Source organism: Bos indicus, chromosome 22, assembly GCF_029378745.1.
Source record: "Bos indicus isolate NIAB-ARS_2022 breed Sahiwal x Tharparkar chromosome 22, NIAB-ARS_B.indTharparkar_mat_pri_1.0, whole genome shotgun sequence".
Classification (NCBI taxonomy): domain Eukaryota; kingdom Metazoa; phylum Chordata; class Mammalia; order Artiodactyla; family Bovidae; genus Bos; species Bos indicus.
Genome location: NC_091781.1, coordinates 43,209,890 through 43,236,751, shown reverse-complemented (window position 1 = coordinate 43,236,751; position 26,862 = coordinate 43,209,890). Strand labels below are relative to the sequence as shown.

The 26,862-nt window shown below is 36.3% G+C and overlaps 1 protein-coding gene across 39 annotated transcripts in view; it reads left to right on the top strand.

Annotated features, from left to right (window-relative positions):
• Positions 1–26,035, top strand: part of SLMAP (sarcolemma associated protein) — a 149,818-nt gene extending 123,783 nt beyond the window's left edge. For 19 of the 39 annotated variants that reach the window (XM_070777179.1, XM_070777166.1, XM_070777171.1 and 16 more), the window contains 9 exons: positions 2,495–2,575; positions 2,870–2,929; positions 8,549–8,671; positions 9,690–9,764; positions 12,000–12,320; positions 12,729–12,846; positions 16,354–16,525; positions 20,431–20,565; positions 24,131–26,035. In XM_070777179.1, coding sequence (XP_070633280.1) covers positions 2,495–2,575; positions 2,870–2,929; positions 8,549–8,671; positions 9,690–9,764; positions 12,000–12,320; positions 12,729–12,846; positions 16,354–16,525; positions 20,431–20,565; positions 24,131–24,223 — 1,178 coding nt within the window. In that variant the 3' untranslated portion in view covers positions 24,224–26,035. Of the gene's footprint in view, positions 1–2,130; positions 2,349–2,494; positions 2,576–2,869; positions 2,930–8,548; positions 8,672–9,689; positions 9,765–11,999; positions 12,321–12,728; positions 12,847–16,353; positions 16,526–20,430; positions 20,566–22,676; positions 22,767–24,130 lie in introns of those variants that run through there. The other 20 variants (XM_070777180.1, XM_070777170.1, XM_070777162.1 and 17 more) reach the window with 4 other exon arrangements.
• Positions 26,036–26,862: the final 827 nt, after the last annotated feature.

Here is a 26,862-nt window from a genome sequence, read left to right as displayed (position 1 = left end):
ATAACTTACAGGGTCTTGTGGAAATTTAATGGCATACTGTTTATAAAGCAGGAAGCACCTTTCTGTTAGCAAATGTTAGTTCTTCTCTCCCCCCTTGATTCTTGATCTTGCTCTCTTTGCAAATAATGGTTCCAGTGGTATAAGAACTGGCCTATGTTTGTTTTGCCCATCCATTGTTATGTCTGCTTGAAGATATAGTGAAAACAGTCACCTTATTGTAGACTTGCCAGTTTGGGAGTAGTTTGGTATTGATGTTGGTAGCTTTCCATTTACCCCTCTTATATATACTATCGCTATGCATTTTAATAAGTAAGTACTACAGAAAAAATCAACTGGTGCTGTGGTTCATGGGGTCGCAAAGAGTCAGACACAACTGAGCAACTGAACTGAACTGAATGAATTTTATTACAGGGAAGTTGGGTGCTGCTTCATAGCTGAAGAGTAGAGGTTTGAAATAGTAGAGTCTCTTGTCACTCATTTGTTGTGTCATATTCGTCTTGAATAGATTTGATTTGCCTCCATATAATAACTGTAGTGTCAAGACACAACAATGATGCCACAGGACTTGACTTGCAGTAAACTGTGTCTTTAATCATCTCTTTTTGGAGCACCTCCTACATACTGTGCCTTGTTTGGACTGAGGATATAGCAGTTAATAAAACAGACAAAGATTCCTGCACTCATGGAGCTTATATTCTACTAAGATCTTAATGGAAACCTCTAAGGCAATTTTAACTTCCTAGCTACTGTTCCAAATAGGAAATAAAAGTTGCTTGTAGGCCAGAAGAATATGTCTGAAAATACATTCCTCTTGGTTTACCTTGATACCTTGATGGTAAAATTGCCGAGAATATTAAAATTAGAAGTCTTTTTGTCTTTTCCGTTCTGTTCCGACAGAATGGTTTCTTTTCTTTCTATATATTGATAAGATGTATTCACCTCCCTTATTTGAGACTGTAACTTTGTGATCAAAACTAGTACATTCAGAACTGTCTAACTAGAACACACTGAATGCACATTAGAGGCCTCAGATTAGATTCCCATGGGCCTCAGCGGTCAGTGACTTCATGTCTAATCCAAGCTCACTGTCTCTCAGCAGCTGGTCTTTGATTAGAAATGGCAGTGAGAAAAGATGCAAAAGACCTCTTACAATCCATCACTCATTACACAAGTTAAGCCACAAATTTAGGCTATTCTTATATGGAATAGCCATAATATGTTATATTTCAATATTGTATTAATTATTTTGACAGTGATAGTTTCAGATATGTTTCTGACTACTTCTCAGATGAAAGATATCTCTTGATTTAGTTGATTATGAAAACAGTGTATATTCACTCTAATTTTTCACACAGTTTATTACAGTGTGAAGTTAGAAAGTAAATGTGCAACCCTACCTTCAGAAATGACCATTGTTATCTCTGTGGTATGTTCAGCTCTTTTCAGTCTAAACAGAGTCACATTATACATAACAGACTTTACTTTTACTTAATAGTAGTGAATCTATCTTGAACATTTTCCATTTGGTAATGAACAATGCTGCAGTGAACATCCTTATGGATATATACTATTGTTGCCTATTATTTCCTTAGGAAAAAGTACTAGAAATGGATATGCACATTTACGTTTTTGATACAGATTACCAAAAACAGTATAGTCAAGTGCATAACATTGTAAAAAGTAATTATATATCTACTGAATTTATAATCTCATTGAGGAAATAAGATATATGTATATACAGAGAATGCTATAAAACAACATGATTAATGATAGAAACATATGTCCCAGAGAAGATACAATAAAAAAGGAGCAACATGCTGGAGAAATGAAGACTTCCTTAGAAGTGATGGGCTTAAGCTATATCTTAGTATAGATTGAATAGGCCAAGTAGTGAGAATGGTCCTTAAGTTTAAGGAAATACCAATTTAAGCAAAGAATTTAAGGCTTGTGGTTCAGGTACTGTTGCGTTTTCTTTAGATATAAAAGGCTGTTAATGTTCTTTTTTCAGTGTTACTTTTAATTTTAAAAAATAATGGTAATTTTTTAAAGAGTTTTTGTTATGAGTATAAATATTACTAAGGCAACCTAACTAGTGTTTTTATATAATAGAATCATTTTCTTTCCTCATCTTCATACAATGTCCACATTGTCCTGGAAATTTTTGCTATATTTGTTGCAGTTCTCTGAATACTTTAGCAAAGCTTGCTTCATTTTTGTTTCCAGTTGGCCAGTGGACAGCCTTGAACAAAAGCCCCAGTCCTCTGCACAGCAGTCATGATCCACATTATAATTTAATCTGAACTCCGTGTAATAAGCAGCATTCCATTTGGGACTAGAGTGGTGAAGAAGTAAGAGCTTCAGTGACCTCAGTTAATTTTAAAAGTATTTTGCATACCAGTAGATTTAGAGCACGCATAGCCTGAAGCAGTTTTACTGATACAAGCTTTTTAATTGTAACATGATTCTACCTTTTGTTTTTTTTCCGACTTGTTAGAAAACCAGGCAAGAGCAAAGGAATCCGACTTGTCAGATACTCTGAGTCCAAGCAAGGAGAAAAGTAGCGACGACACTACAGGTGAGTTTTAACCTAAGGTTTATAACTCTGCAGATGTTATTGTTACTTATTGTTGCCTACCAAGCAGTTTAGGTATGCAGGTTGGTGTGGGTGGAGATTTCAAAATTTGTATTTGGGAAGGAAAAGCAGTGCTTCTATTTATCAAATGAGTCCCTTGATAATTTGGATAAATTTTAAAACTACTTACAATGATCCAAATATAATAGCTGTATAAGTTTCACTTACTTATTTTGAAAAGGATAGCTTGCTGATAGAGTTTACTGTTTATAATTCTCTTTTTTCCCCCCTCTGTAGACGCCCAAATGGATGATCAAGACCTAAATGAGCCCCTTGCGAAAGTGTCCCTATTAAAAGGTACCTTAACATGTTTTTATGACATTTAAACCAGGGCATTGGATTCACCCTTGCCACAAATTCAGTTCCAAGTATTACGTGATGTTTTGAGTTTTAGTTAGAAGAGTAAGATAGCTTGTCTACAGTAGCAGAAACTAAAATTTAAAATGTTGATGTTGGTGCTTAAATACTTTAAAGAAAAATGTTTAGATTGTAAAATAATTTGAGTCAATCAAAATTATTTGTAGGGCAAAGCAGTAAGTGGTAGAATGTGAAATATAGCTGTGGGTTTTTTGTGTTTACCTTGATGTCTCTGACAGGAACTCTATCATTTTTAATGTAAATTAGAAAAAGTTAAAAATATTAACTTTCTTGAAAGAACTACCTATTTAAGTGCCTTAGGGTGTCTTTTTGATAAATCTGTGACTGCCAGCATTTAGTCTCTTTTATAATTGCTTTATTGTACACAAGAAAAGTTGACATATAAGTCCAGCTCAGTAGGTTAAGCATTTTAGTAGGTATGGACCAATACCAGGCAAGTCTCAGAAAACAGCAGCAAAAGCAGCCTGTGGAGGTTTCTTTGTATAGAAATGTTTTTGCATCTGGCTGGGCTCTTAAGGGATCGCCCAGTTCAGACCCTAGGTTTGGGATTATATAAAGGGAGCCTTGGGCTTCCCAGGTGGCACAGTGGTAAAGAATATACCTGCCAAAAAAAAAAAAAGATAAAAGAAAATTTAAAACAACAAAAAAGAATACACCTGCCAGTGCAGAAGCTGCAAGGGATGTGAGTTCAATCCGTGGATCAGGAAGATCCCTCGGAGGAGGAAATGACAACCCACTCCAGTAGTCTTCTCTGAAAAATTGTATGGACAGAGGAGCCTGGTGGGCTGCAGTCCATGGGGTCACAAAGAGTTGAACACGACTGAGTGACTGGATGCATGCATGTGCATAATGCTTTCACACACACACACACACACACACACAGAAGCCTTGATTTCACTCTGCATGATTATGCTGCTCTCCTAGCACATAACAATTAGAATTGGAAGTGGTTAGCAACGAGGTTACCCAGATTCTCTAAGAATTCCTTGGTCTGGGCATCATGGCCTTCTGTTTTCTTCTCCCATGGATCCTGAAGCTGACATAGCTGTTTTGAGCCACCTTTGATTGAATTCCCTTACCAGGAGAAGTCCTGAAGATTACTGGTCCAGGGAACCAGTTGCCAACCTGCATTTAAGTATGATCATAGTTTCCCATATTCTTCCTGATCTATACTCTTCTCAGATGACCTCTAGTGTTTGAGACATGGCTTTTCTTTTCTTTTTTTTTTTTTTTTTGAGGAAAAAAGCAAACAAGTTTAAAATAAGGAAAGTGACAAATCTAGCCAAACCTTGAGAGTTGTAGACAGTAGCCCCTTTATTTTATTCAGTGAAACCCTATGCCTGGCTTCGTGAACTATTATCTTCAAATTTTATTATTTCCCTTTTTAAAAAACAGTCAATCTTTATTTAGAATTATACGCTATCTGTGTGTTAGTCATCCAGGATTAGGAAAGGCATCTAAAGTAGATTAAGCAGTCACCATGAGCTATAAATGAAATGATGAAACAGTAGTAATTTTCCTTGAAATATTATTTTCAGTCAACATATGTCACTTTTGAAAGAGAAATAAAGCTGTGGCTTGATCCACAGGTTTTTATGTACTTGAAATCATTTCCATAAAAAGGGTAAAAAGAAAACTGGAATTCAGACCCAGTAGTATCTAATGCAGTTTTGCTTCCTTTAGGGAGCCATGCCAGAGACCTCAGTGGTTTCAAAGTCTGATAAGACTGTCCTTGGCATTTGAGGAGTTTCTAGTCAAACTGGCAACAGAAGAGGTATAGATGATAAGCTGTTTCTCGTGGTTGTTGCCATTAGGAGTCAAAGAAAGGGAAAAGAATGTCCAGATTATATATTTGTTTCTTTTTGTTTATCTCAGAAGATGGGTAAGAAAGGCATTTCGTGGAAGATGTATCATTTGCAATGACTCTGAAAGTGTCATACCACAAAATAGCTGAACTTGAATCTCGTCAAGATTCTAGATTCAACTGCCAACTTGCAGGACATGTAAAGAACAAGGGACGTAGTGTAAATGATGTGGTAGACAATGTGATGTTTCTGGTTTGGCACATGTTGAACAGTACGGTTTTTTATAGGTCCTGGCTTGCCTGAAACCATTTATACCCATTGTCCCAGCATAATTATTAAAAGCTCTTCCTTCCAAGTTCACATGTGCCCCCAGTTTTGTATTGTCACCCTTGGAACCAGAAGCGGTTGGAGTGTAAGGCAGAAACTAGGACCAGAAAGCCATTTTCACTTAATTCTGTGACATTTATTGAAGCAGGAGATACAGAGATAAGACACATGAGAAGGCTACAGTCTTATGGGAGAAGGAGACATTTTGATAGAGTCATAAATGTTTTAGTAGGTGTGGTGGAAACTTTGGAGAGTGTAGCTAATTTCCTGGCTAGGGGCAGAGATGGGGTAGAGCAGTAGTCAGGATGGGCCTTCCAAATGAGTTGGTTAAAGGTAAGTAAGAGTACCCAAGAGTGAAAAGGGAGGCATACATTTCTTTAAAATAGTGCTGACATTTACAAATAGGACTGTTTAATATAGCAGTAACATTTACCAGTAGGAAAGTGTGGTACAGCACAGGCTGTGTTGGGCAAATGTGGAGAAAAATGACTGGGCCAGAAAGAAATGTTTGGGAATTCTCTGCATACGGATGGACTGTGATAGCAAGGGAAATTTATAGAGAAAGAAGAGCAATAGGAAGATCAAAGGAGCCAACAAAAAATCCAGTTGTCAAGAAGGGAGCCAGCTGGTCAGAAGGACTAGCAAAGTAAGAGGCTGCTCTTTGAGGTCCCCTAATCTACGACAGAGGAGGCAAGAATATACAATGGAGAAAAGACAGCTTCTTCAGTAACTAGAGCCGGGGAAACTGCACAGCTACCCAGAAAAGAATGAAATTAGAACACTCCCTAATACCACATACAAAAGTAAACTCAAAATGGATTGATGGCCTTAATGTAAGGCCAGACACTATAAAACTCTTAGAGGAAAAAAAAAAAAACTCTTAGAGGAAAACATAGGCAGGACACTCTTTGACATAAATCAGCAATATCTTTTTTGATCTACGTCCTAGAGTAATGAAAGTAAAAACAAAAACAAATGAGACCTAATTAAACTTAAAAGTTTTTGCACTATAAAGGAAACCATAAACATGACAAAAAGACAACCCTCACAGTGGGAAAAAGTAGTTTCCCACTGACAAGGGGTTAATCTCCAGAATATACAAACAGCTTATACAGCTCAATATCAAAAATAAATAAATAAACAATTTAAAAATGAGCAGAAAACCTAAATAGAAATTTCTTCAAAAAAGACATCCAGGTGGCCAACAAACACATGAAAAGATGCTCAACATCTCTATTAGAGAAATGTAAATCAAAACTACAGTGAGTTATCACCTCCCACAGTCAGAATGGCCATTGTTTAAAATCTACAAACAATAAATGCTGGAGAGGGTATAGAGAAAAGGGAACCCTCTTACATTTTTGGTGGGAATGTAATTTGATACAGCCACTCTGGAGAACACTGTGTGTGTGTGTGTGTGTGTGGTTAGTCACTAAGTCATGTCCAACTCTTTGTGTCCCTATGGATTGTTGCCCAGCAGGCTCCTCTGCCTGCCTGTTGTGAACAGGGCTGCAATGAACAGTGAGGTGCATATATCTTTTTGAATTATAAATCTCCATTTTTAGTTTTTTAAGGAGAACAGTATAGTGTTCCTTAAAAAACTAAAACTAGAACTACCATATGACCCATCAGTCCCACTCCGGGTCATATCCCTGGAGAAAACCATTATTCAAAAAGATACACACACCCCAGTGTTCATTGTAGCGCTGTTTACAATAGCCAGGACATGGAAGCAAGCTAAATGTTCATCAGCAAAAGAGTGAATAAAGGAGATGTGGTACATATGTACAATAGAATATTACTCAGCCATAAAAAAGAGTGAAATAATGCCATTTGCAGCAACGTGAATGGGCCTAGAGATTATCATTTTAAGCAAAGTAAGTCAGAACGAGAAAGACGAATACCATCTCACTTATATGTGGAATCTGAAATACAGCACAAATGAACATATCTATGAAACAGAAACAGACTCACATAGAGAAGAGACTTGTAGTTACCAAGGGGGAGGTGGAGTGGGGAAGGGAAGGATCAAGGGTTTGGGATTAATCGATGCAAGCTATTATATATAGGATGGATAAATAACGGTGTCCTGCTGGGTAGCACAGGGAACTATAATCAATATCCAGTGATAAACCATAATGGAAAAAATAGGAAAAAGAATATTTGTATAATTGAGTCAGTTTGGTATACACAGAAATTAACACAACATTGTAAATGAACTTATAAAAAAAGATAAAGGCATCATGACACTTCCTATTTAATACTCCTAAAAAATAAGGATGTTATCCTGTATAATGACAAATCCAGAAGTGGGCAGCTAGAACCTGGGCAGACTTCCATATATGATGCTGAAAGAGAAATTTTGTAGTTGCTATGATAATGCATCTGCCACTGGAAAAAATCTCTCTTGCTTTTCCTCCACCCTTACCATGACTTTTCAAAGGAAGAATTGATAGACTGGCTAAAGTAGATGAACCTAGAGTTAGAATTTTTGACAGGGAGAAGATATGAGGATGAAAACACATGTTTATAATATCTGAGACCTATTGTGTTTGTATCATGAAATTTTATTTTTCTTTTCTGATGGATTGAAGTTGTTACGCCTGAGCTATTGTAAACCAAAGTAATAGTCGAATAATAGAATAGTAATAGTAGAATAATAGAATATACTAGAAGAGTATGGCCTACCTGATGATGCATTTATTTCAGGCAGGGTTCAGTAGTAGAAAGTTTTAATACAGTGAAAGACGAGCGGAGTGACTAGAGAGAAAAGAGGGAGGGAGCTTATTTGAGATGTAATGCTGGTTCTGATGTATTTTGATAAAATCACCAAGTTACATTATTTAATAATTAAGAAAATATTTACTTGTTATGTACGTGACATTGAGGAAGCAGTGATGACAGAGTAAGCACAGTGGAGCTTTCAGCTTAGTTTTTATTTTGTATTCCACAACTGGGGAAATCATGCTAAAATGTTTTTTCTTGAGGAAAAGTTTCTTTCTGTTTTTCCATTTCCAGTTATGTTGCAAGTGAAAAATTTCTGACCTGTTATCAAGGAATTTCAAAATTGAATAAGAATAGCATTATGCCCATATTACTAAATATCAAGCCGTGCATAAGTTCTGCATAAGCCTTACATAAGTGAAACATAATTTATTATATACTAGTATATGTTTTATAGTACCATTGCCATTAATTACTAAATATATATTTAATTGTATTTGTGTTCTTTCTCCAGGGTAAAATGACTAAAATGCTTAATATAATTTGCTTCTAAATTTTATTAAACTTAGTTGTGCTGTGTTGTTAACTATGCATGTCTAAACATGAGAAAGATTGCTAATCTTTGGTTGTAGAGATTATATCATACTAACTCTTGCTTTTAAAATAAACATATTTTTGTCAGATGACTTGCAGGGTGCACAGTCAGAAATTGAGGCAAAACAAGAAATTCAGCATCTTCGCAAGGAATTGATTGAAGCCCAGGAACTAGCTAGAGCAAGTAAACAAAAATGCTTTGAACTTCAAGGTGAGATAAAGATTACTTTGACTCTTCAGGGGATGTGAAAGCAACAAGATATTACTGAATGGCCCCAAGTCCAGAGGCATGGTTATCCTCTTCCAAATCCATGACTTTACTAGATATGTGATCTTGGAACTTTACTTATCCTCTCTGAGCTTATGATTCAGATCAGTTAAGTAGAGACAGTTATAGTGGTATGACTTTCTTCTGAAGATCAAGAAGGACCTGTTAGAATGAAAGATTTTAAGAGTTAATTACATATTAAGTACAATAGAAGGAAAAAAACATAGAAATATTAATTTCTAAGTTTTAATTATACCTAATATTAGCTACTCAACATAAGATAAGGGACATTTATATTCCCTGCAGTTTTACAGTGTGTTCTAAAGTAAATGAGAGGAGCCAGGCAAAGTTAAGGTAGAGAATCTTCAAATGTCCCAACCACTTTTTATTCTAGTAGCTTACTTAATTATACAGTCATAGGCCAGTTGAAGTCAGTGCTGTCCCCTAGAGCTAACCTTTTTGTATCATTCACAGTAGTTATCTAGTTGCAGTCGATTAGTACCTTACAAAGTCTTAGAATCCTCATGTTCTCTAAAATGGCCTTCCTCACCAGAAGGAAGATTTGTATCCAACAGGGAACCGTGGACTTCCTGTCAGTAAGTACTTACTATGTACTTGACAGTGAACATAAGGATTCTAAGTCTGGTTTTCAAATTTAAGCTCACAATGTTGATTAACAGCTGTCAAGAAGGCTTCTAAAGTAAAAAACAGCATATATTATCTCAGCCATATAAGATGTAGAAAACTCCTATTCAGTTGATACATTTATTACTTACTTACTACTGTTTTGTGCTCCTAAAAATCTTTAAACTACCTGATTGCTAATACTGCTAATACTTACTGCCTAACTTTTGTTTCCTTCCGTGAGCTTTAGGAGAGAGTTTCTTAGGATTTTCCAGTTGCTCAATTCTGAATATTTTCATTAAATCACAAAATTAGACATACTGTACTTTACTTCTAGCTCTTTTGGAAGAAGAAAGAAAAGCCTATCGAAATCAAGTCGAGGAATCCAGTAAACAAATACAGGTTCTTCAAGGTATGGAACACTTCAGGGCTATTTGGGATTGTTACTGTTTGTTTGTTTGTTTGTAGTAATTCAAAAGAAATGGAAAGTAAGAATGCAAAGGGCTCCCATTTTTCATGGCTTTGATTCTTCTGTAGAATCTGAGACTGTAACTGGCTCTTGGTGGCCTTTTCTTTTTTTTTTAGAGGGGATTCCCTAGTACTGCAATAGTACTTCCCACTTGGAGTGGGGAGAACAAGAGTGAAGATATGAATTTGTAAGACTGTCATTTTCTGGGTTACATAGTGACTTACTATAGAGGAGGCCTTCAGACAGGATATCAGTTTGAGTCGGTCGGTGCATCAGCACTTTTAGCTTGTTGGTGATATTATTTCTAATGCTCCTAGCACACTTGTGTTGCAACAAAAATTGTTTACTGCGTGGAATATAACAGTGGTCCCTGCACTACCTTCATTGGCAAAGGCTGCTCTTCATACCCATCATTTTGCTCTTTGTGTGGGCTGTCACAGAGTCTTTACAGAAACGACCTGAAAGACACCTGTCTGTCCAGGGTTTTCTTTGAAGCAGAGCTTCTGGTACTTTGAGGCTATAATTGTGAGATGCTTCAGGAGATGTCTTTCCCATGCCATTGTAAAATCCCTAAAGTAAAATTAATTTGCCTTCATCGTCAGAGAAGGAACCAATGTTATTTTAAAATATTTGTTTTAGTGGCAGGGTAGAAAGAAATTAAATAGACAGGTAACCCCTGCTGAGATGAAATGGGGAGTCAATGTGAAGCCTAGGGTATTTGCTCTAAAATGCCCAGAGAAAAACCAGTCTTTTGGGTTTTTGTTTCTTCTTTTTGAGTCGGACATTTCAGTTATTTTAAAAATGTAATTGTATTATGGTCAAACAAGAATTTCTGGGGTAGCTGGGTAGATGAATTTTTAAATTCATGAGAGTTCTTCACAGTTTTATTACAGTTTAATGCTATTATCCATTAGTTTACATAAATCTGACTTGTATCTATATTTCCATCCTGTATTGTGTATGGACAGTTATCCCTGAAGGTTCATGTAGTGGTGCCTCTTGTGGTAAAGCTGCCTTACGTGAGCATCATTGAGTGCCCCCTAGTGCCAGCATGTATATTTCATGATTTTATCCACAAATCCATGGTCATGTAATCCCTGGCCATCGTGCCCTTCCAGACTTTGAGGTTGTTAACCTCTTACTGCTTCCCACAAACTTAAATGGTCTAGTATTTAATGTCTATTTATGAGGCAACCTCTTCCTCCCCAAGCCTGAAATCCTCTTATTTTAATTGTTCTTTTCTACCTAACAAATTTTTTTATACTTATAATTTTCTTGTGTTATAGTAACCAAGACCAGTATTCTAGTTCTGAACCCAGTATGATTTTATACAGATTGTTTCCAGTTCACATCAACAAGACCAGAGCTTTAAAAAATATACCTCTGACTGGGCAGTATTCAGTAACTTTTATTAATTCATTAATTCAACTGATAATCCTTGGTTCTTTACTCTTCTAGTCTTGAGGATAGTATACATGAGATGTACAGTGTAGTGAAAAAGATGAACAATAAGCAAATAAGTATATAGTGTGACATCCAATAAGAGCAGAGTAAAGGACTAGAGAATGACAGTGGACTATTTTTAGATAAGCCATGAGAGAAAACTTCTTTAAGGAATTGACAATTCAACAGAAAATTGAGTTAAGAATATCAAAGGTTTTATTAATGTTTGCCATCTAACCAAGTAGTTCTATGTTTATGAATTCACCCTTATGGGGGGAAAAATCAAGATTGCGTTATATTGTCATGAGTAATTAAAAACAGCATAATATATCTGAAATAAAGGATTAGTGAAGAAAGTTAATATAGCTATTTTGTCGTTAAAAAATATTTATCACCCACAGCATAGAGAGCACTGTATTTATTATGATTGCTCCCAATTTTTGTTTTTATATATGTATAAATGCTTAGAAAAAAATCTGGGAAAATAAGTACCAAATGTTAGAAGTAATTTTCTCTGTGTGGGAGAAATAAAGATCACTTTGAGCTTTTTTCCTCTCTTTATGTTTCTGTATTTTGATGTTTCATGCATTAAACATGGATTGCTCGTACAGTTTAATCAAAAGCAACAAACGCTCTGACAGCCTGGGCTGTGCAGTAACTACAGTCCCATATGGACTGTTCTTTTATTCCTGATTACTTGAACTAAGAAAATGATGAGTAACTATACTTTTGTAGCCCAACTACAGAGGTTACACATCAATATTGAGAATCTCCGGGAGGAGAAGGACAGTGAAATCGCAAGTACTCGAGATGAATTGCTTAGTGCCCGAGATGAAATTTTACTCCTTCATCAAGCGGCAGAAAAGGCTGCCTCTGAGCGGGACACTGACATTGCTTCTTTACAAGAAGAGCTTAAGAAAGTGCGAGCTGAGCTTGAGCGGTGGCGGAAAGCAGCATCTGAATATGAGAAAGAAATCATGAGTTTGCAAAATAGCTTTCAGCTTCGGTGTCAACAATGCGAGGACCAGCAGAGGGAAGAAGCAACCAGGCTGCAAGGTGAGAAATGTCCTTTACGTAAAGCTGTTAATGCTTGACACTGATAACTTCATAACTTGTACTGAATAACACAGTCAGGCTAATTTTCTCTTCCATAACGATTGATTGTATAAAAGCAATGTTTTTATATTGGGGCTATATACATTCTTCACATCTATAAGCTCTACAGTGAATTGAAAAAATTTGCAATTTTACATTTATTTATTTAAATACTATTAAGAATTATTTGTCTTGTAAAAGTGAAGTGGGGAAAAAAAATATTACTCAAGTTCAGGGTGATGAGAACTTTGCTGAGGCATAACTGCAAAGTAACAGAAATCAAGGAAAAGCCATATAAAATCTTTGTTTTTTAAGGGGGAAAAATAGTTACGTTTCTGTATTAACAAATGTGTTTTGGGACTATTTTAGGTGAACTAGAGAAGTTGAGAAAGGAATGGAATGTATTGGATACCGAATGCCGTTCTCTAAAAAAGGAAAATGTTTTGCTATCTTCAGAACTGCAGCGGCAAGAAAAAGAACTGCACAAGTATGCACGAACTCTTATTTAGGTTCAAAATATTTCTGTATCTTAGATTTTCATCTAAATTTAATTTAGTTTTGATATTGAAATATCTTTTGGAACAAAATATTCAGCCAGACTCTTTTCTGGCTACTTGGTAGGTTAACCCCACTAAGTGAGTACTGAAGCCCTTTTTTTCTGGCACCACCTCTATGTCCTTTCCTTTGGGTGTACTCATGGAATACAGATTCATTAAATGCCCCTTCCCACCCCCATTCCCGAAAGCTCTAAACAAACAAGCAGCAAATGATCTATGATTAAATTCACCTTTAAGCTAAATGATAATAAATTTCAAATACAAATTTGTTTTTTTCTTTCATGCTAGTGATCCCTTCTGTTTATAAGGTTCATCAGAAGATGACTGTGATAAAATAATTGATATTATTGAAAGACACAGAATCAGCTTTTCCTTATCAAACAGGGATATGTAAAAAATAATAAGATATAAGATCAAAAAATCTCTAAAACCAATTAAATCTGTCATAATATCTAGTACCCTACAGGCAAACCAATGAATGCAATAGATTTGTTTAAGCAAATTTAGTAGAGAGTCTTGTTTTCTTACCAACACTTATTGTATAGTTTAACATTTATTTCTTCCTTTAAAATTTGACCCATTTTGATTCCATATTTTTTATTTAAGCTGTGTTTACATTCTAATTCAGAATATGAAGCTGCAAGTGTTAGTCACTCAGTCGTGTCCAAATCTTTGCAACCCCATGGACTGTAACCTGCCAGGCTCCTCTGTTCATGGAATTCTCCAGGCAAGAATATTGGAGTGGGTAGTCATTCAGCCATTCCCTTCTCGAGGGGATCTTTCCAACCCAGGAATCGAACCCAGGTCTCCTGCACTGCAGTCAGATTCTTTACTGTCTGAGCCACTAGGGAAGCCCAAATATGAAGGTAGTACATGTTTATTGTTGAAGCCATTCTTTAAACTGTCTCCCTCCCCTCAGTACACCAAAAATGTGAGTCATTACTCTCTTGTTAGCCTTGTGCTTATACTCCTGAAGAGTATTAAGGTTAGCAAAAATTCAGTGATCAAGCTCAGTTCTCATAGAAAATAAGCTTTAGGGAAAAATGAATCAGAAAATAGCGTTCCTCATTAATTCTTATGAAAACAAAGACAGTTGCAATATTGGTTATATATTAAAAAAATCAAGAACTAATTGAAGGAGCAAGATGTACTGACTTATTCTGTAAAACTCCTTCCTATACTGTTATGAGCTCAGTATCAGTATCTTTTTTTTTTTTTTTTTTTTAATATCAGTGTTGTTAAAGCACTTTTTTCCCTTCCAGTGTCTTACCATTCCATAATCTTTTCTATGGGTATTCCTCTTTGAATGTTTAGAGTTAATTAACAATAGAGAATAAAACAGATGTTTGTTTTTAACATAAAAGTTTGTAAAAGCAATTTCAAAATATGAATAGGACAAAATAATGGCCCAAAATACAAACAGACAAATAAATGGATGCACTCACAGACACATACACACACATATGTTTATGTGTATTTAATATCAATTGGTCATCAGTTGACAGAACATGTGGGCAAATTATTTGGTATAAAATGTGTGTAAGATGATACAGACACTCAGGTTCTTCCTATTTGGAATACATTTGGATCTTGGTGAATCCATTTAGTTTGGTATTCTATCAAGCAAGAAATATTGATATTTGATTACCAGTATTGAGTATCTTAAATTATTCTTCTTTTGGAATATTTGATATTTTAAAGATTCAGACTCGATCCCTTATTTTTGAGATATGATAAATTGAAATCTAGCAGATTATTAAATGCTATTTTTAAAATTACTTCCAAGTTTTGTTTAAATGTTGAAAAGCAATCCTACAAATTCCTTATGAGTTAGAAGCATATGATTTTAAAATATTAGGCTCCAGACTGTTGGAATATCAGTGGTCAAGTTATCTGTCTAAACTCACATAAACTATTTAAGACATTAATTCTGCTTTTTAAACTTTTTGATTTAATAGTTCTCTTAATTTATTTGTTAAGCCACCCCAGCATTTGAGTAGTATTTAGAAGCTAGTCTTTCTTTACAGTGTCTTACATGCTGTTTAGTTCCTAGCTATATTCCCCTAACAACATCATGCTCACACCTAGTATCTGCCTAGCATCCAATCAGCATGAGATTTATTCTCTATAGTACTTCAGGTACAGTATTGAGTCTGAGACTTATGATCTATCCTGAGAGGCATATAACTTTGATTCTCAAAAACCTTATCTCCTTTAGCTATTTCTGTTGTAGATGGGAACCAAATTCTTTTAACACAGCTACAGTGTACAGGTCTTTTCTTCTTTGTTGTCCATGATGTAGAAGGAATTGAACAAAGAATTTACATTTTTTTGTTTTTTGTGTTTTTTTTTTTTAATTTACTTTTAATTGGAGGATAATTGCTTTACAGAGTTGTGTAGGCTTCTGCCGTACATCAACATGAATCAGCTACAAGTATACATGTGTTCCCTCCCTCTTGAACCTCCTTCCCATCTCCTACCCCATCCCACCCCTCTAGGTCATCACGGAGCACTGAGCTGAGCTTCCTATACTTTATAGCAGCTTTCCACTAGCTATCTGTTTTACATATGGTAATGTATATATTTCAGTGCTCCTCTCTCCATTTGTCCCACCTTCTCCTTCCCCCGCTGTGTCCATAAATCTGTTCCGTATGAACAGAATTTCTATTGAGGCTTGTCAAGAGGTTTTCATAGTGCGTAAATGTGATTTTTTTTTTTTTTTTTTAACATCAAATTGTAACAGTAATCACAGGATTTAAGCTGGAAAACAGCCTCAGAAATTCCTGAGTTCAATCTTCTTGTTTGGCCAAGGAGGAGGCTCTCCTTGTGTATTTGTGTCTGTGCAAACAGCGCCTGGCACAGATCAGAGAGGCCAGGAAAGGCTCACTCAGAGAATGGAATGGTACCAGTGAACTGACTTGCTCAGCATCCCACAGCTAAATAGTGGCAGATCTGAGGTCTACATCTCAACCGTCCCAGTTCTTGGTTTTGTGTTTTCCTCTGATTTTGGTATCTTCTCATTTCAGTAGGTTTATCTTTAGTTAAAGTTGGAAGTGGCTCCTAAACTTTTAAGTTTCTGCTCGCCATCCTATCTGTCAAGTACTTGAAGAAACTAGTTGAAATATGTTTTCTTTTCATGTAGAAGACCTACATATAATGTGTATGACCAAATATACAGCCACCTTCTACTTCTTTTTTTATAATTTCAACCTTTGCATGTATTTGATTATCTGAAAATAAGAAACAGCTTTAAACTCTCATTGTTTTCGTGTTTTAATGCTTTTTTACTTCTTGAAAATATCATTCTTTTTTTTTCCCCCACACTTTTCTTTTCTCTTCTGAAATCCATTCCATCCAGCCTAGTAAAATATAAAAGAAATTGAACTTCCTGCTGTGTCTGGTTTCTGCATGAATAATTGTCAATATTTCTGTTGCAGTTCTCAGAAGCAGAGTTTAGAGCTTACCAGTGATCTCAGCATCCTGCAGGTGACCAGGAAAGAGCTTGAAAATCAAGTGGGATCCTTAAAAGAACAGCATCTTCGGGATTCAGCTGATTTAAAAACTCTTCTCAGTAAGGCTGAAAACCAAGCAAAGGATGTACAGAAAGAGGTAAAGCGAAAAGACATTATGAGCCCAATTATGGTTGGACTTAAAGCCAAAAGCAAATCAGATATTCATGCTAGTTAGAAATAAAGGGAAGCATTACCTGCCACAGAGTTGATACTGGATGTATCTCTGCCTGGTGATTTGTTAGCTATGTATTATGGTCCAAATGTAGAGAATTTATCAGTGAGGTTTGGCTCAAAATATAAATATACAAACTTACATTAAAAGGTTTTCTCTACCAGTTAGTTGACCTTTGTACCAGATTACTCAGTTCATTGTTTATCTTTCCAGACAGTATCACATTTAATTTAGGGGACTTTGGAAAAGTAAATTGGGGCCACCCCATAATGCTATCCAAACCCCTCAGGTAAAACTGGCCTGAAAAGTTGCTTATGAAAAAACTCAGCTCATACCCAGTCAGCCAAACTCATGTTCTGTGGCCTTTTCCTTTCTTTCCCCCCATCTCTTTTTTCCCTTCTTCACAAATAGGCATGCTCACTTTTCATGTCATTTTGCGTAAAATCTCAACTTTGGTGACTTTAAAAAAACAAGTCATACTTAAAATAGTGAGGGTTGGTGTTGGAGCCGCCTCCCCACACACATGGGCATGGTCGAGGTTGACCATGGGGCAGTAAGAGCTGCAGTCAGTCCTCTTGGCCTAATACTACTGCCTGCATTGACTTGTGGCCAGCTAGGGGGTGGAGAAGTCTGTTTCATTTCCACCTACCTGGCAGGGCTCACCCCGGTTGTAGACCCTCTTAAATGAAGGATTGGTTTTAAACAGAAGGAACTTGAAGACAACTCTTTTGTCTTCAATAACAAGTTTCCCCCAGATTGTTTTAGAAGATCTGTTTAATCAATGTAGTTTTTCTTTGCAATTTTCTTCTCTTCTTATAGTATCCTGAATCTGGAAATGATTATTGTTCTTCTGTCTTCATGTTTGTTCCTAAAGGAAAAAAAAACAACACAAAACTGTAACATTTTTTATTTACATGTGGCCATATTGATTTTGTAATATGTTCATTTTTATCTTCTTGCTAAGGATATGTGTTTTTGGAGAAATCTCATTTTATTTGGTTGGAACACAAATTCTGTGCCAAAGTAAATATCCTAGTATTTAATACTGTAAGCACTTTGTGTCCTTCCAGTCCACATGCCATAATTCTTTCAAAATCTGGGAAGAATGCTGTGGTTGGAAGATAAATCTATTGTATGTTATTCTGAATGCATTAGCCATTTTGTTGCATTGCTTGTTTGCCTGTTCTTGGTCACTGAGCGATCAGTGCAGAATGCTTTGACTGTTCCCACAAATGGCAGTGGCATGTTGTCACAGCATCTAAATTGTCGATAGCCTCTGGATTGCATTAAATGCAGCACATTTAAAACTACGTCTGATCTTGTCAATATGTTTCTCTTCTATTTTCTTGTTCAGTGTTTTCATTGTGAAATGATGTGTAGTCATCATGCTCCTTTGTAATGTAAAATTGCTTTTCTTTCCGTTTGTCCTGATGTCAACTCTTGGATACTAGTCTGTAACTACAATGTTCTTAAATGAGATTCTTCTGTCTGTGTAATCCACTGCAAATGAATTATGACCTTTTATTAATGCACGTATATTCCCTTTCAGCATTTCCGCTTTTTCTCCTTTCTCTCATAGAATTATACTTAATGTGCACAGTATAATGATTCTGTATTTCAGCACTGTCACAAGCTAAAATATCACAAACTGAGCAAGCCCAGATATGATTATTTTTAAGAAGAACCAAAGGTGTTGGTAATATTGTGTGATACTTCCATCTTATCTTAATCAGACCTGAGCTCGTTTCTCACCTCTGAGTTAGAAAGCAAGATGGAGCAAAATGATATCCAAGGGAGATGTGAAACTAAGGCTGTAGAAGATGACCTTTGTTTTGACAACTAAATCTTAAATATGTGGCAGCTTTTTTTTTTGAACATTTAACAAAAAGTACGTGAGAAAAGTAAAATTTAATTCTCAATATTTAGAGAAAAATAATGATATACCGTCTTAATATTTGAATTAAGAAAGCATCTGTATATTTTGATTTAGTAGGAATATCTGTAATTTAAGAAACATTGAGCACCCAAGTCCACCCTGCAAAGACTGACTCAGGAAAGTTGTGTAGCTTCACCATCTAACCCTGGGGCCAGAGTCCTTCCCACCCCCTCTCACAAGCTGAAGGTAAACAGCAGGATCTTCCTGACTAAGCTGCCTTCCTGTCTTTCTCCACAACTTCTGGAATGGAGAAATGATGAAGTGCTTTGGTGTACAGGGCAGGCTGGATGTAGGAATGGTGGAAAAGGAAAGTAAGGGAAAATGTGGATCAGCAAAGCACTTTTCACTTAGTCACTTTAGGAATCAGATCATTGAGAATTGATTATGTTCTAAGAGCCTTGGTGCAGAGACTAGTCTAGGTACACTGAATTTGTTTTGGCAGCCTGCCGGTAACCTTCTGCCATCTGGAAGGAAGTACATAGACCCCACAAACTAAAAAAAAAAAACAACCTGTCATAAAATCCATGAATCTTACTCCTTAAGTTTATTCTCTGGCATACAACCCAAACTTTTTCTGGGAATGTGGTTAGGCAACAGGGAGTTCCTTTCATATTTTACCTCCCTCTCTGTACCCGTGTCTTTCTTCCTGCTGTGGTGAATTTGCTGCTGACCCTAAGCCCCTGCCTGCACTACTTCTGACTAATGTTTTTCCACATTTGCATCTATAATATTTATCTTTGGAGTGCATAATGATGAGTGCCTAATATATCCCTCCAAGGTGTTTGCATTATTCAGAAGCACCATATAAAGGTGCACCTTCATTGAGAAATTCCTAGGATACAGCCAGAAAGGAACTGGAGACTTTTCAGCCTCGTGGGCTATGTTTAGGGAAGAGGAGAAATCTTTCTAGTATGCCAGACATGTGGTATATTTATTTTATATTCAGCCCTTGTCTGTCTGCCTGCCTCCTAAAACTTTCAGAAATGACAGAGTGGGGCAGTGGAGGCTGAGACAAAGGCACAGCCAGCAGCAGAACAGTGTTAGCTCTTTGCCGGAGAGCTCAGCTTGCATGGAAGATGCAATATCTCGAAGTGGAACCAGTCTCGAATTCCTGCCTCCTGGGGCATTTAATGTAGGGGCAAACCATCCTCCTTTTTACCTTGATGTCACCCGTGTTCAAGGGCTAGATTGCCTGTCCAAACTTTATTTTATATACAGTGAACTGTTTTCCAGAGCAGAAGGTGGCGTGTTTCACTAAAGAAAAATAGCAGCAGCAGATTTTCTTAAGTTATTTTTCATTGATGCTTCTAAGTCTTAAGTCAAGAGAGAGATATGTCCCAGTCAGTTACCTTAGATAATATTTCTCTGCTTCATTTGCCTAGACATTCCTTATCCAGAACACTTTAATACACAGTGATGCTGGGTAAAGGGAGGTCTAAGGAGAATTAAAAGTTATTACTTCAAGACTAAAATAACTTGGCTGACATTACTTACCAGGATATAAACTCAGACTTCCGAAACTTGCCATTTAATTAGGCTATGGAGGTTTCTCTTCACTTGCTTTCCTTTTGCTCAGTTTGGAATTTTACTTTGCTCCTCTAACTCACTTAGTGGAAAAAGTGACACCTTATATTAGAAACACATGATACAATGGTGACTTCTCTTAATTTTTTTTTTTTTAAACTCCAAGGCCAGAAAAGTCTTACATAGAATCAAGTTAACATTAAAGGCTTCTTATTATCAGTGCAAATGATCCTTATCCTCCTTATAACAAAAACGCTTGACTGTGGTGGTGCAGGTGACTAAACAGGGTCTGGTATTTAAACCTGACTAAACACATAACTTCATACCCATTTTAAGTTGAGTCTGCACACTCTTTTTTCTTTGCCTTTAGTATGAAAAGACACAGACTGTACTCTCAGAACTGAAGTTGAAGTTTGAAATGACTGAGCAGGAAAAACAATCAATCACAGATGAGCTCAAACAATGTAAAGACAACCTGAAGCTGCTCCGAGAGAAAGGAAATAATGTAAGTCTTTGCAAACTTGGCTTAGCTTTGATTGAGAGGCAGGCGAGAGCCCTGAAGCTGATTTTTCAGAAGACTTATAACTGATTTGAGAAACTAAGACCTATAGTACACATGAACCAAGATTTTCATTATGAAATTCCATAATGGAATCATTGTGCTGTCAAATTTTTGAGTAAGAATTTGCCCCTTTAGCCTGTACCCCAAAAAAAGCCTAAGGACTACCTGAAGGAAGAGCCTTGTTTGCAAAAAAAAAAAAAATTTACCTAAGAACTGCCAGCTTTTCCTAGATAAATCTGAAGTTCTGTCACTAAGCTTCATCTAGCTCTTGTTTTCCCCCCTCTGGGAAACAAAGCACTGTACTACCAGGGACCCACTGAAGAAAGGGTAATGCATGGTGACTCCTTACCATTTGATTGTATCAAAAAATGGAGACTTAATGATGGTTTTCATTTTATACTAATCATGTTCTGAGGCACATTCCTAAAAAGCTTAGTGGCTTCTGGGCCTCTTATAAACATTTGGAAGTATTAGTGAGTTTCTGTAGGGCTGTGTGTGAGTGAGTATGTGTTTGTGTGTGTGTATGCAGTTAGAACATTGTGGTATAAGTTGAGTTTAACAATATTAATTTGTATTTCATTTGCTAGAAAGGCAGATGGTCTTTTGAAAGATGTTATACTAAATAAATGTCGTGTTACACGTTTTAGTGATCATTGCCTTTGTGGGCCCTAACTGATGGATGTTCAGTGTGGTTGATTGTGCTCTGACTGATTTCAAACCCCTGTCATGGCTTGGACACAGCAGTGGGTGTGAGTCACACACTTCCCATGGAGGAAGGCACTCTGCTTTAACTTGCAGCACAAGTACCAAAGAGTACTGTTGCATGGCCATCCAGTTGTAGTCACACTCAGAATGCTTATGAGTTGTGCCCAACTGTCCTTTGCTTAAAGAAAGGTTTAGTTTAAAATAAATAAAGACTTGTTGCTCAGGTGGAAGCCTTTCAGAAATTGATGAATTGGTTATGGAGGCTTTATGATAAGCAAAAATGGATTGCATTTATTGTAAAAATGTCAGTTACAGAACTCTTCTGAAATCAGATCATAATGGTTTGGTTACTTCTCTCTCTTATGTTAATTCATCTCTCTCTGATGTTGGAATTTCAGTCTACCTTCTACTAAATTAACCTGTGAAGACATCTAGCATAATCAGAATGGATCCCTCTGTATGATTTAGAACCTTTTTGAAAGTAGCCTTGCTATTAATATTTACAGTTCTACAAGTAATTTACTTTAAGGGTAAATTTCCTCTATTTTTATATTAGAGTTATGGTAATTAAATATTACTCTATAATAACACTCATTGTAGTAATTCCCTTCCAGTTTTAAAAAAAATTTACTGGGAATTCCCTGGCTGTCCAGTGGTTAGGATTCCATGCTTCCACTGCACGGGGCACAAGTTCAGTCCTTGGGCAGGGAACTAAGATCCCACATGCCACAAGGCACGGCCAAAATAATAATAATAGTAAAATAAAAGTTAAAAATTACTTCTTAAAAAAAAACAATACTTCTGTTCTGGTAATGTAACTGAAAGCCCTGAGGCTCAACTGCCTGTCTTTATATACTAAATGCTTCTCATACAGTGTGTCAGATCTCTTGCTTGAGTTAGGAACTGTGTATCACAGAGCATTTATTTTTAAGCTTGAAAGCAGTACTGTCTCAAGCAAAAGAGTTCAGGTTTAAAAAAAAAAGTTTTGATAAAGGGATAAGATAAACCTTAGCAATTTCCAAAGGAGTACATTGTCAAATAATGGATTCCAAGTATGGAACAAAAATACCATACCGTCAAGCAGAGCATCAGTTGGTGAGGCATTTTCATCGCTCTGTCTTAAAGTGCTATGTTTCATTATGTAGTTAGGGACACCCACATTGCCTCCAGCCATTCTTTAAAATGTAGTTTACCAGCTTACTTACCCTGGCCCATCATTCTGGATGATATTAGATGTCTTTAAAATGTCTTTGTACCCTCCCTCCCACCCACCCTGGGTTCTAAATCATCTTATCTGATTTTTTTTTTTTGTAGCATAAAATGATTTTAATATCCCTTCCCTTCTTTAGCCTTCCATATTACAACCCGTCCCAGCCGTATTCATCGGCCTATTCCTGGCTTTCCTGTTTTGGTGTTTCGGTCCATTGTGGTAGAGAAAGGTACAACACTACTGTTGAGTCGTGTCTGTCTGTCCCCGTCACCTGTTTGTGCCATATTTGTAATATAGTGCATGGCAAAACCACGCAGGTATTTTGTTACCTGAAGCAAACCCTTCATTTAGTATGCTACGTGTTGTGTCATACCGAATGAACTGAACTAATCACATAACATTTTGTCTTGTTTCCTTTGTAGTAACGCTAACCATGAATTAATTCCAATCTAACCAGATGTTAATATGCTGCCTTTAACTGAGTCTTTGTCTCTAGCAAACTGGAGTAAACTATGAGTTGCTGCAACTTAGTACCCCCTTCCCAATTATGTTTAATCAGATTTGAATGACAAATGAAGAGTTTGCCTCTTTGAAGTTTTCAGCAAGCTTTCCTCCCCCTCCTCTCTTCCCTCTTTTTTTCTGTAGTGTAGAATTCCGTTGTTTCAACCCTTTGCCTATATACACTGTGGCTAAGAAGATGAAAAAAGATGAGAGAGTAGCATAATGGACAGTGACTCACAATCCCAACCTCAGTATGCACTTCCTTGTGAGAGTATCAACCAATCCCATCTTTCTGAGCCCTGATCTGCAACAATACAACATTTCTTTAAAGGCCAACTTTCCCAATACGACTTAGAACACTAGTGAAAATAAGGTTTCAGACAAAACAAACTGATATTGTAAAGCCCTCTGATAGTTCAGAGAGAACAGCCTATTCATGCTTGCCTCCAACAAACATACAGGTTAGCACAGCATATAAGATGACCATGTGGCATTATTACCCTTGGACATGGTCTTTACCAACAGCATCAGACAGGCAAGGACCTTAATATCACTTTTCTGTTTTGAACCCCTTCTGATTTTGTCTTCTATAATTTCAGATTAGACTATCAAAACTTTGACCGTTTTCTTTCTATCACCTTACCCACCAGCCCCTTGTATAAAACTATGCCAACATGTGAGTCTGGTTTTTATCAAGAAATAAACATTTTAGGCAGAAACATACTCCAGGAATCTCTGTACATCAGTTACCTGAATATGTGGACATCAGAGTAAATAAAACAGGCTGAACTCTGAGAGTTTCTTAGAGAAGTCGCTGTTAGGCTTCAAACAAAACTGAAAACTGCCCAAGACTCTCCCAAAATGTATTATGCTTCCACACAGTGGTCCTCTAAAAGTTCTTGCTGTTCTGGCTCTCCTCACATCCTCACTCCCTCACCTTTTCTTCTTTTCTTTTTAAAATATTCTTATGCAGATATAAGGTTTTTCTAATATTCTGTTAAGTATTCAGGACTCTGTGGAACCAAGGGGTTAATAGGTATGAAAAAAAAGAGGGGAGAATGTGATTTTGACTCTTGGTTTCTTTCCACACAGAAACCCTGGCCCTGGATGCCCATGTTGGCTGCCCTGGTTGCGGTGACAGCCATCGTGCTGTACGTGCCAGGTCTGGCCAGAGCTTCTCCATGAGAGCGTTTCTTGAGTCCGTACACCGTCCTCCCTCTAGAAGCTGGCACCACACTCATGCTGGGGACAAACAGAACCATTTTCTTCCTTTTTACCTCTTAAAACAGCAGAAGTGCAAGAATACAGCTGTAGGGTCATTGCTTTAAAGTATATAAAATGTATCTGTCTATAAAGAGGATATAAAATTGTGACTCTTCTACTGTAAGCAATAATTTGCTTGCAATTTTTCATGTAATTTTTAAATGAGTATGTTTAAATTCTGAATATTACGGTGGCCTAAAGTAGGCTTCTTGGTACACCAAATTATTTATAACATTAAATTTATGGGTATTTTACTCTGAATTCTAATGGCCAGGTAATTCTTTCTTTTTTTTTTTTTTCTTTCTTTGATTCGATAACTACCCAAACCAAACAACTGATACATACATGGGAAGAGAGGCCCTGTGTGCTCAGTGCCTATCGGTTTGAAATATATACACATATATATATTTTTTACATATTTACGCCATTTTTACTTGTTATAAAACCACTGAGCTATTGGGAACAAGACTTAGATACAACTGTTTGCGTGGATTTTTTTTTTTTTTTTTTTTAAAGGAGAAATACACTTGGAAAATATTCTGTTCTAGTGATGATTTGGGGAATATGTGCACGCTTGTTCAGCCTTAATGTGACTTGATGATGTGGAGGACATCAACTTTGAAAAACTTTCCATGAGAGTGCGTATTTTCTTGAGCAAACTGAAGTATTTCTGGGAGCAAAAACATAGTAATTATACAGTTTCAGTGCAGTAAACCAAACTGTTGAGTCAATTGGAATGTAATTTATTAAACCTCATGTATTTAAAGAGATATTTTTCTTTAAAAGCCAAGTTACTTTCTCATATACAGCATTTTAGGAAGCATGATTTTTTTTTTTCATATCATCTCTTCCTCCAAGCATGTTTAATTGAAGAAAGAATTAATATCTCTTTAGATAAGTTTTTACTGACTTAATTTGGTTATGATATTTCAAAGCTAATTCGTGTTCAAGGTGAGCTATTTTACCTACCAACAGATTTCCTGGTTGGGTATATAAATGGTAATTTACTTTTTATTGTTGTTAACTGGGACATTCTGTTAATGAGAAGCACTATCCCCAAGATGAATAGTATTCCATGCACAGTGAAGCACCTAAGCACTGCTTGATGTTGCAAATTTAAAACACGGAAGTGAAGGTTTAGCTATGGTTTTTGTACGGCACCACAGTTATGTCAATAAAGATTATTTAGGTCATAGAATATCCTGAAGTATCACATAGTTAAAATTTTTCAGTCAATGAAAACTGGGAGGGAATGTCAGTGAACTGGCTTGAATGTTCTGTGGCAATCCACAGGCCTAGCCAAATATTGAAGTAGAGTTTAGGATATAATTTGCCTTGTGATGTTTGGCAGTCATTGTTTATACTTTAAAGGTTATATTTTAAGCTCTTTGGGATTTGCTGTTGGGAGGATCACTAGACTTATGGAGGAATTAGTCACAAATTGACTTGTAGAAAATACTGTCATGTAGTTCATTTCATCTTTTTCTGTTGCAGGAAGCCACTCCACCACAGAATGCTAATATGCCAGTGGTACCCAGTACCTCTTGTATATAGGTTATTGCAAATATTGTTCTGAAATGCTTAACTTCAGAATTACATTTTTTAAAGTAAATAATTGTTTAAATCTATTTTGTAAAGATATAAAGTACAATAGAATTTCTGGAGTACAGATTAAACTATTTGCACTAACACACGTGATGTGCATGATTTAATAAAATAACTTTACTCTCCCTATGCATTTTTGAGTTGGATATCATTGAAGTTCTTAGTACTGACTCTGCTATTGTATTATTGGTTTTTCTTGAAATGACTCTTTATGCAACATAATTTACATTTGGTGTTCTTCAGGGTTTAAAAGAAAACGCTGAGCTGTTTCCTCCAGGTTTTATTAGCCTTTTATTTAACTTACTGGTCTTTTTTTCCCCCCCTTTTACTATGGTTATTGTTAAAACATGACTCACTTTCCAGACAAGTCTCTTTAAATGTAAAGTCTAGTATCAATATTTACTTTATTCAAATTGAATAAATGGGTTTTTGTAGTTACTGCCAGTTTTCCTTAAGAATATAAATGAGCCTATTCATAAGCAGTACCCCCAGTTTTGTTCAGTTTGTATTCAGGTTATATAAAGAGTAGGATTATTCACTGGTAGTGATAGAGCCTTTAAGAGATTTTAATCCTAGCAGTCAAGAATTGAACGACCCTGTAACACATTTAAAAATTACAGTAAGGCGCTAGACTGTTGGGTCAGAAAATGAAAAGAAGGTTGTGTTCAAAGCTAAACAGATCCTTATTGGCCTCTGGCTCTGCCTTTTATCAGCTTTTATTGCCTGGCTTTGCCTTAGGCAAATCATTCTGTCTTCTTTGAGTTTTTACTTCATCATTACCTATATTTTTAGTGATGGTATGAAAATGAAAAAGATAATGTATGTGAAGTGTCCTTTGAGTGGTAAATAACACTGCAGATAATTAAGTTTTAGGTGAACCAGTACAGATGTTTAAAATGAACTGAATGACTCATCTGTTGAGACTTTTATGTGTGAATGGGATGGAACTGCAACGG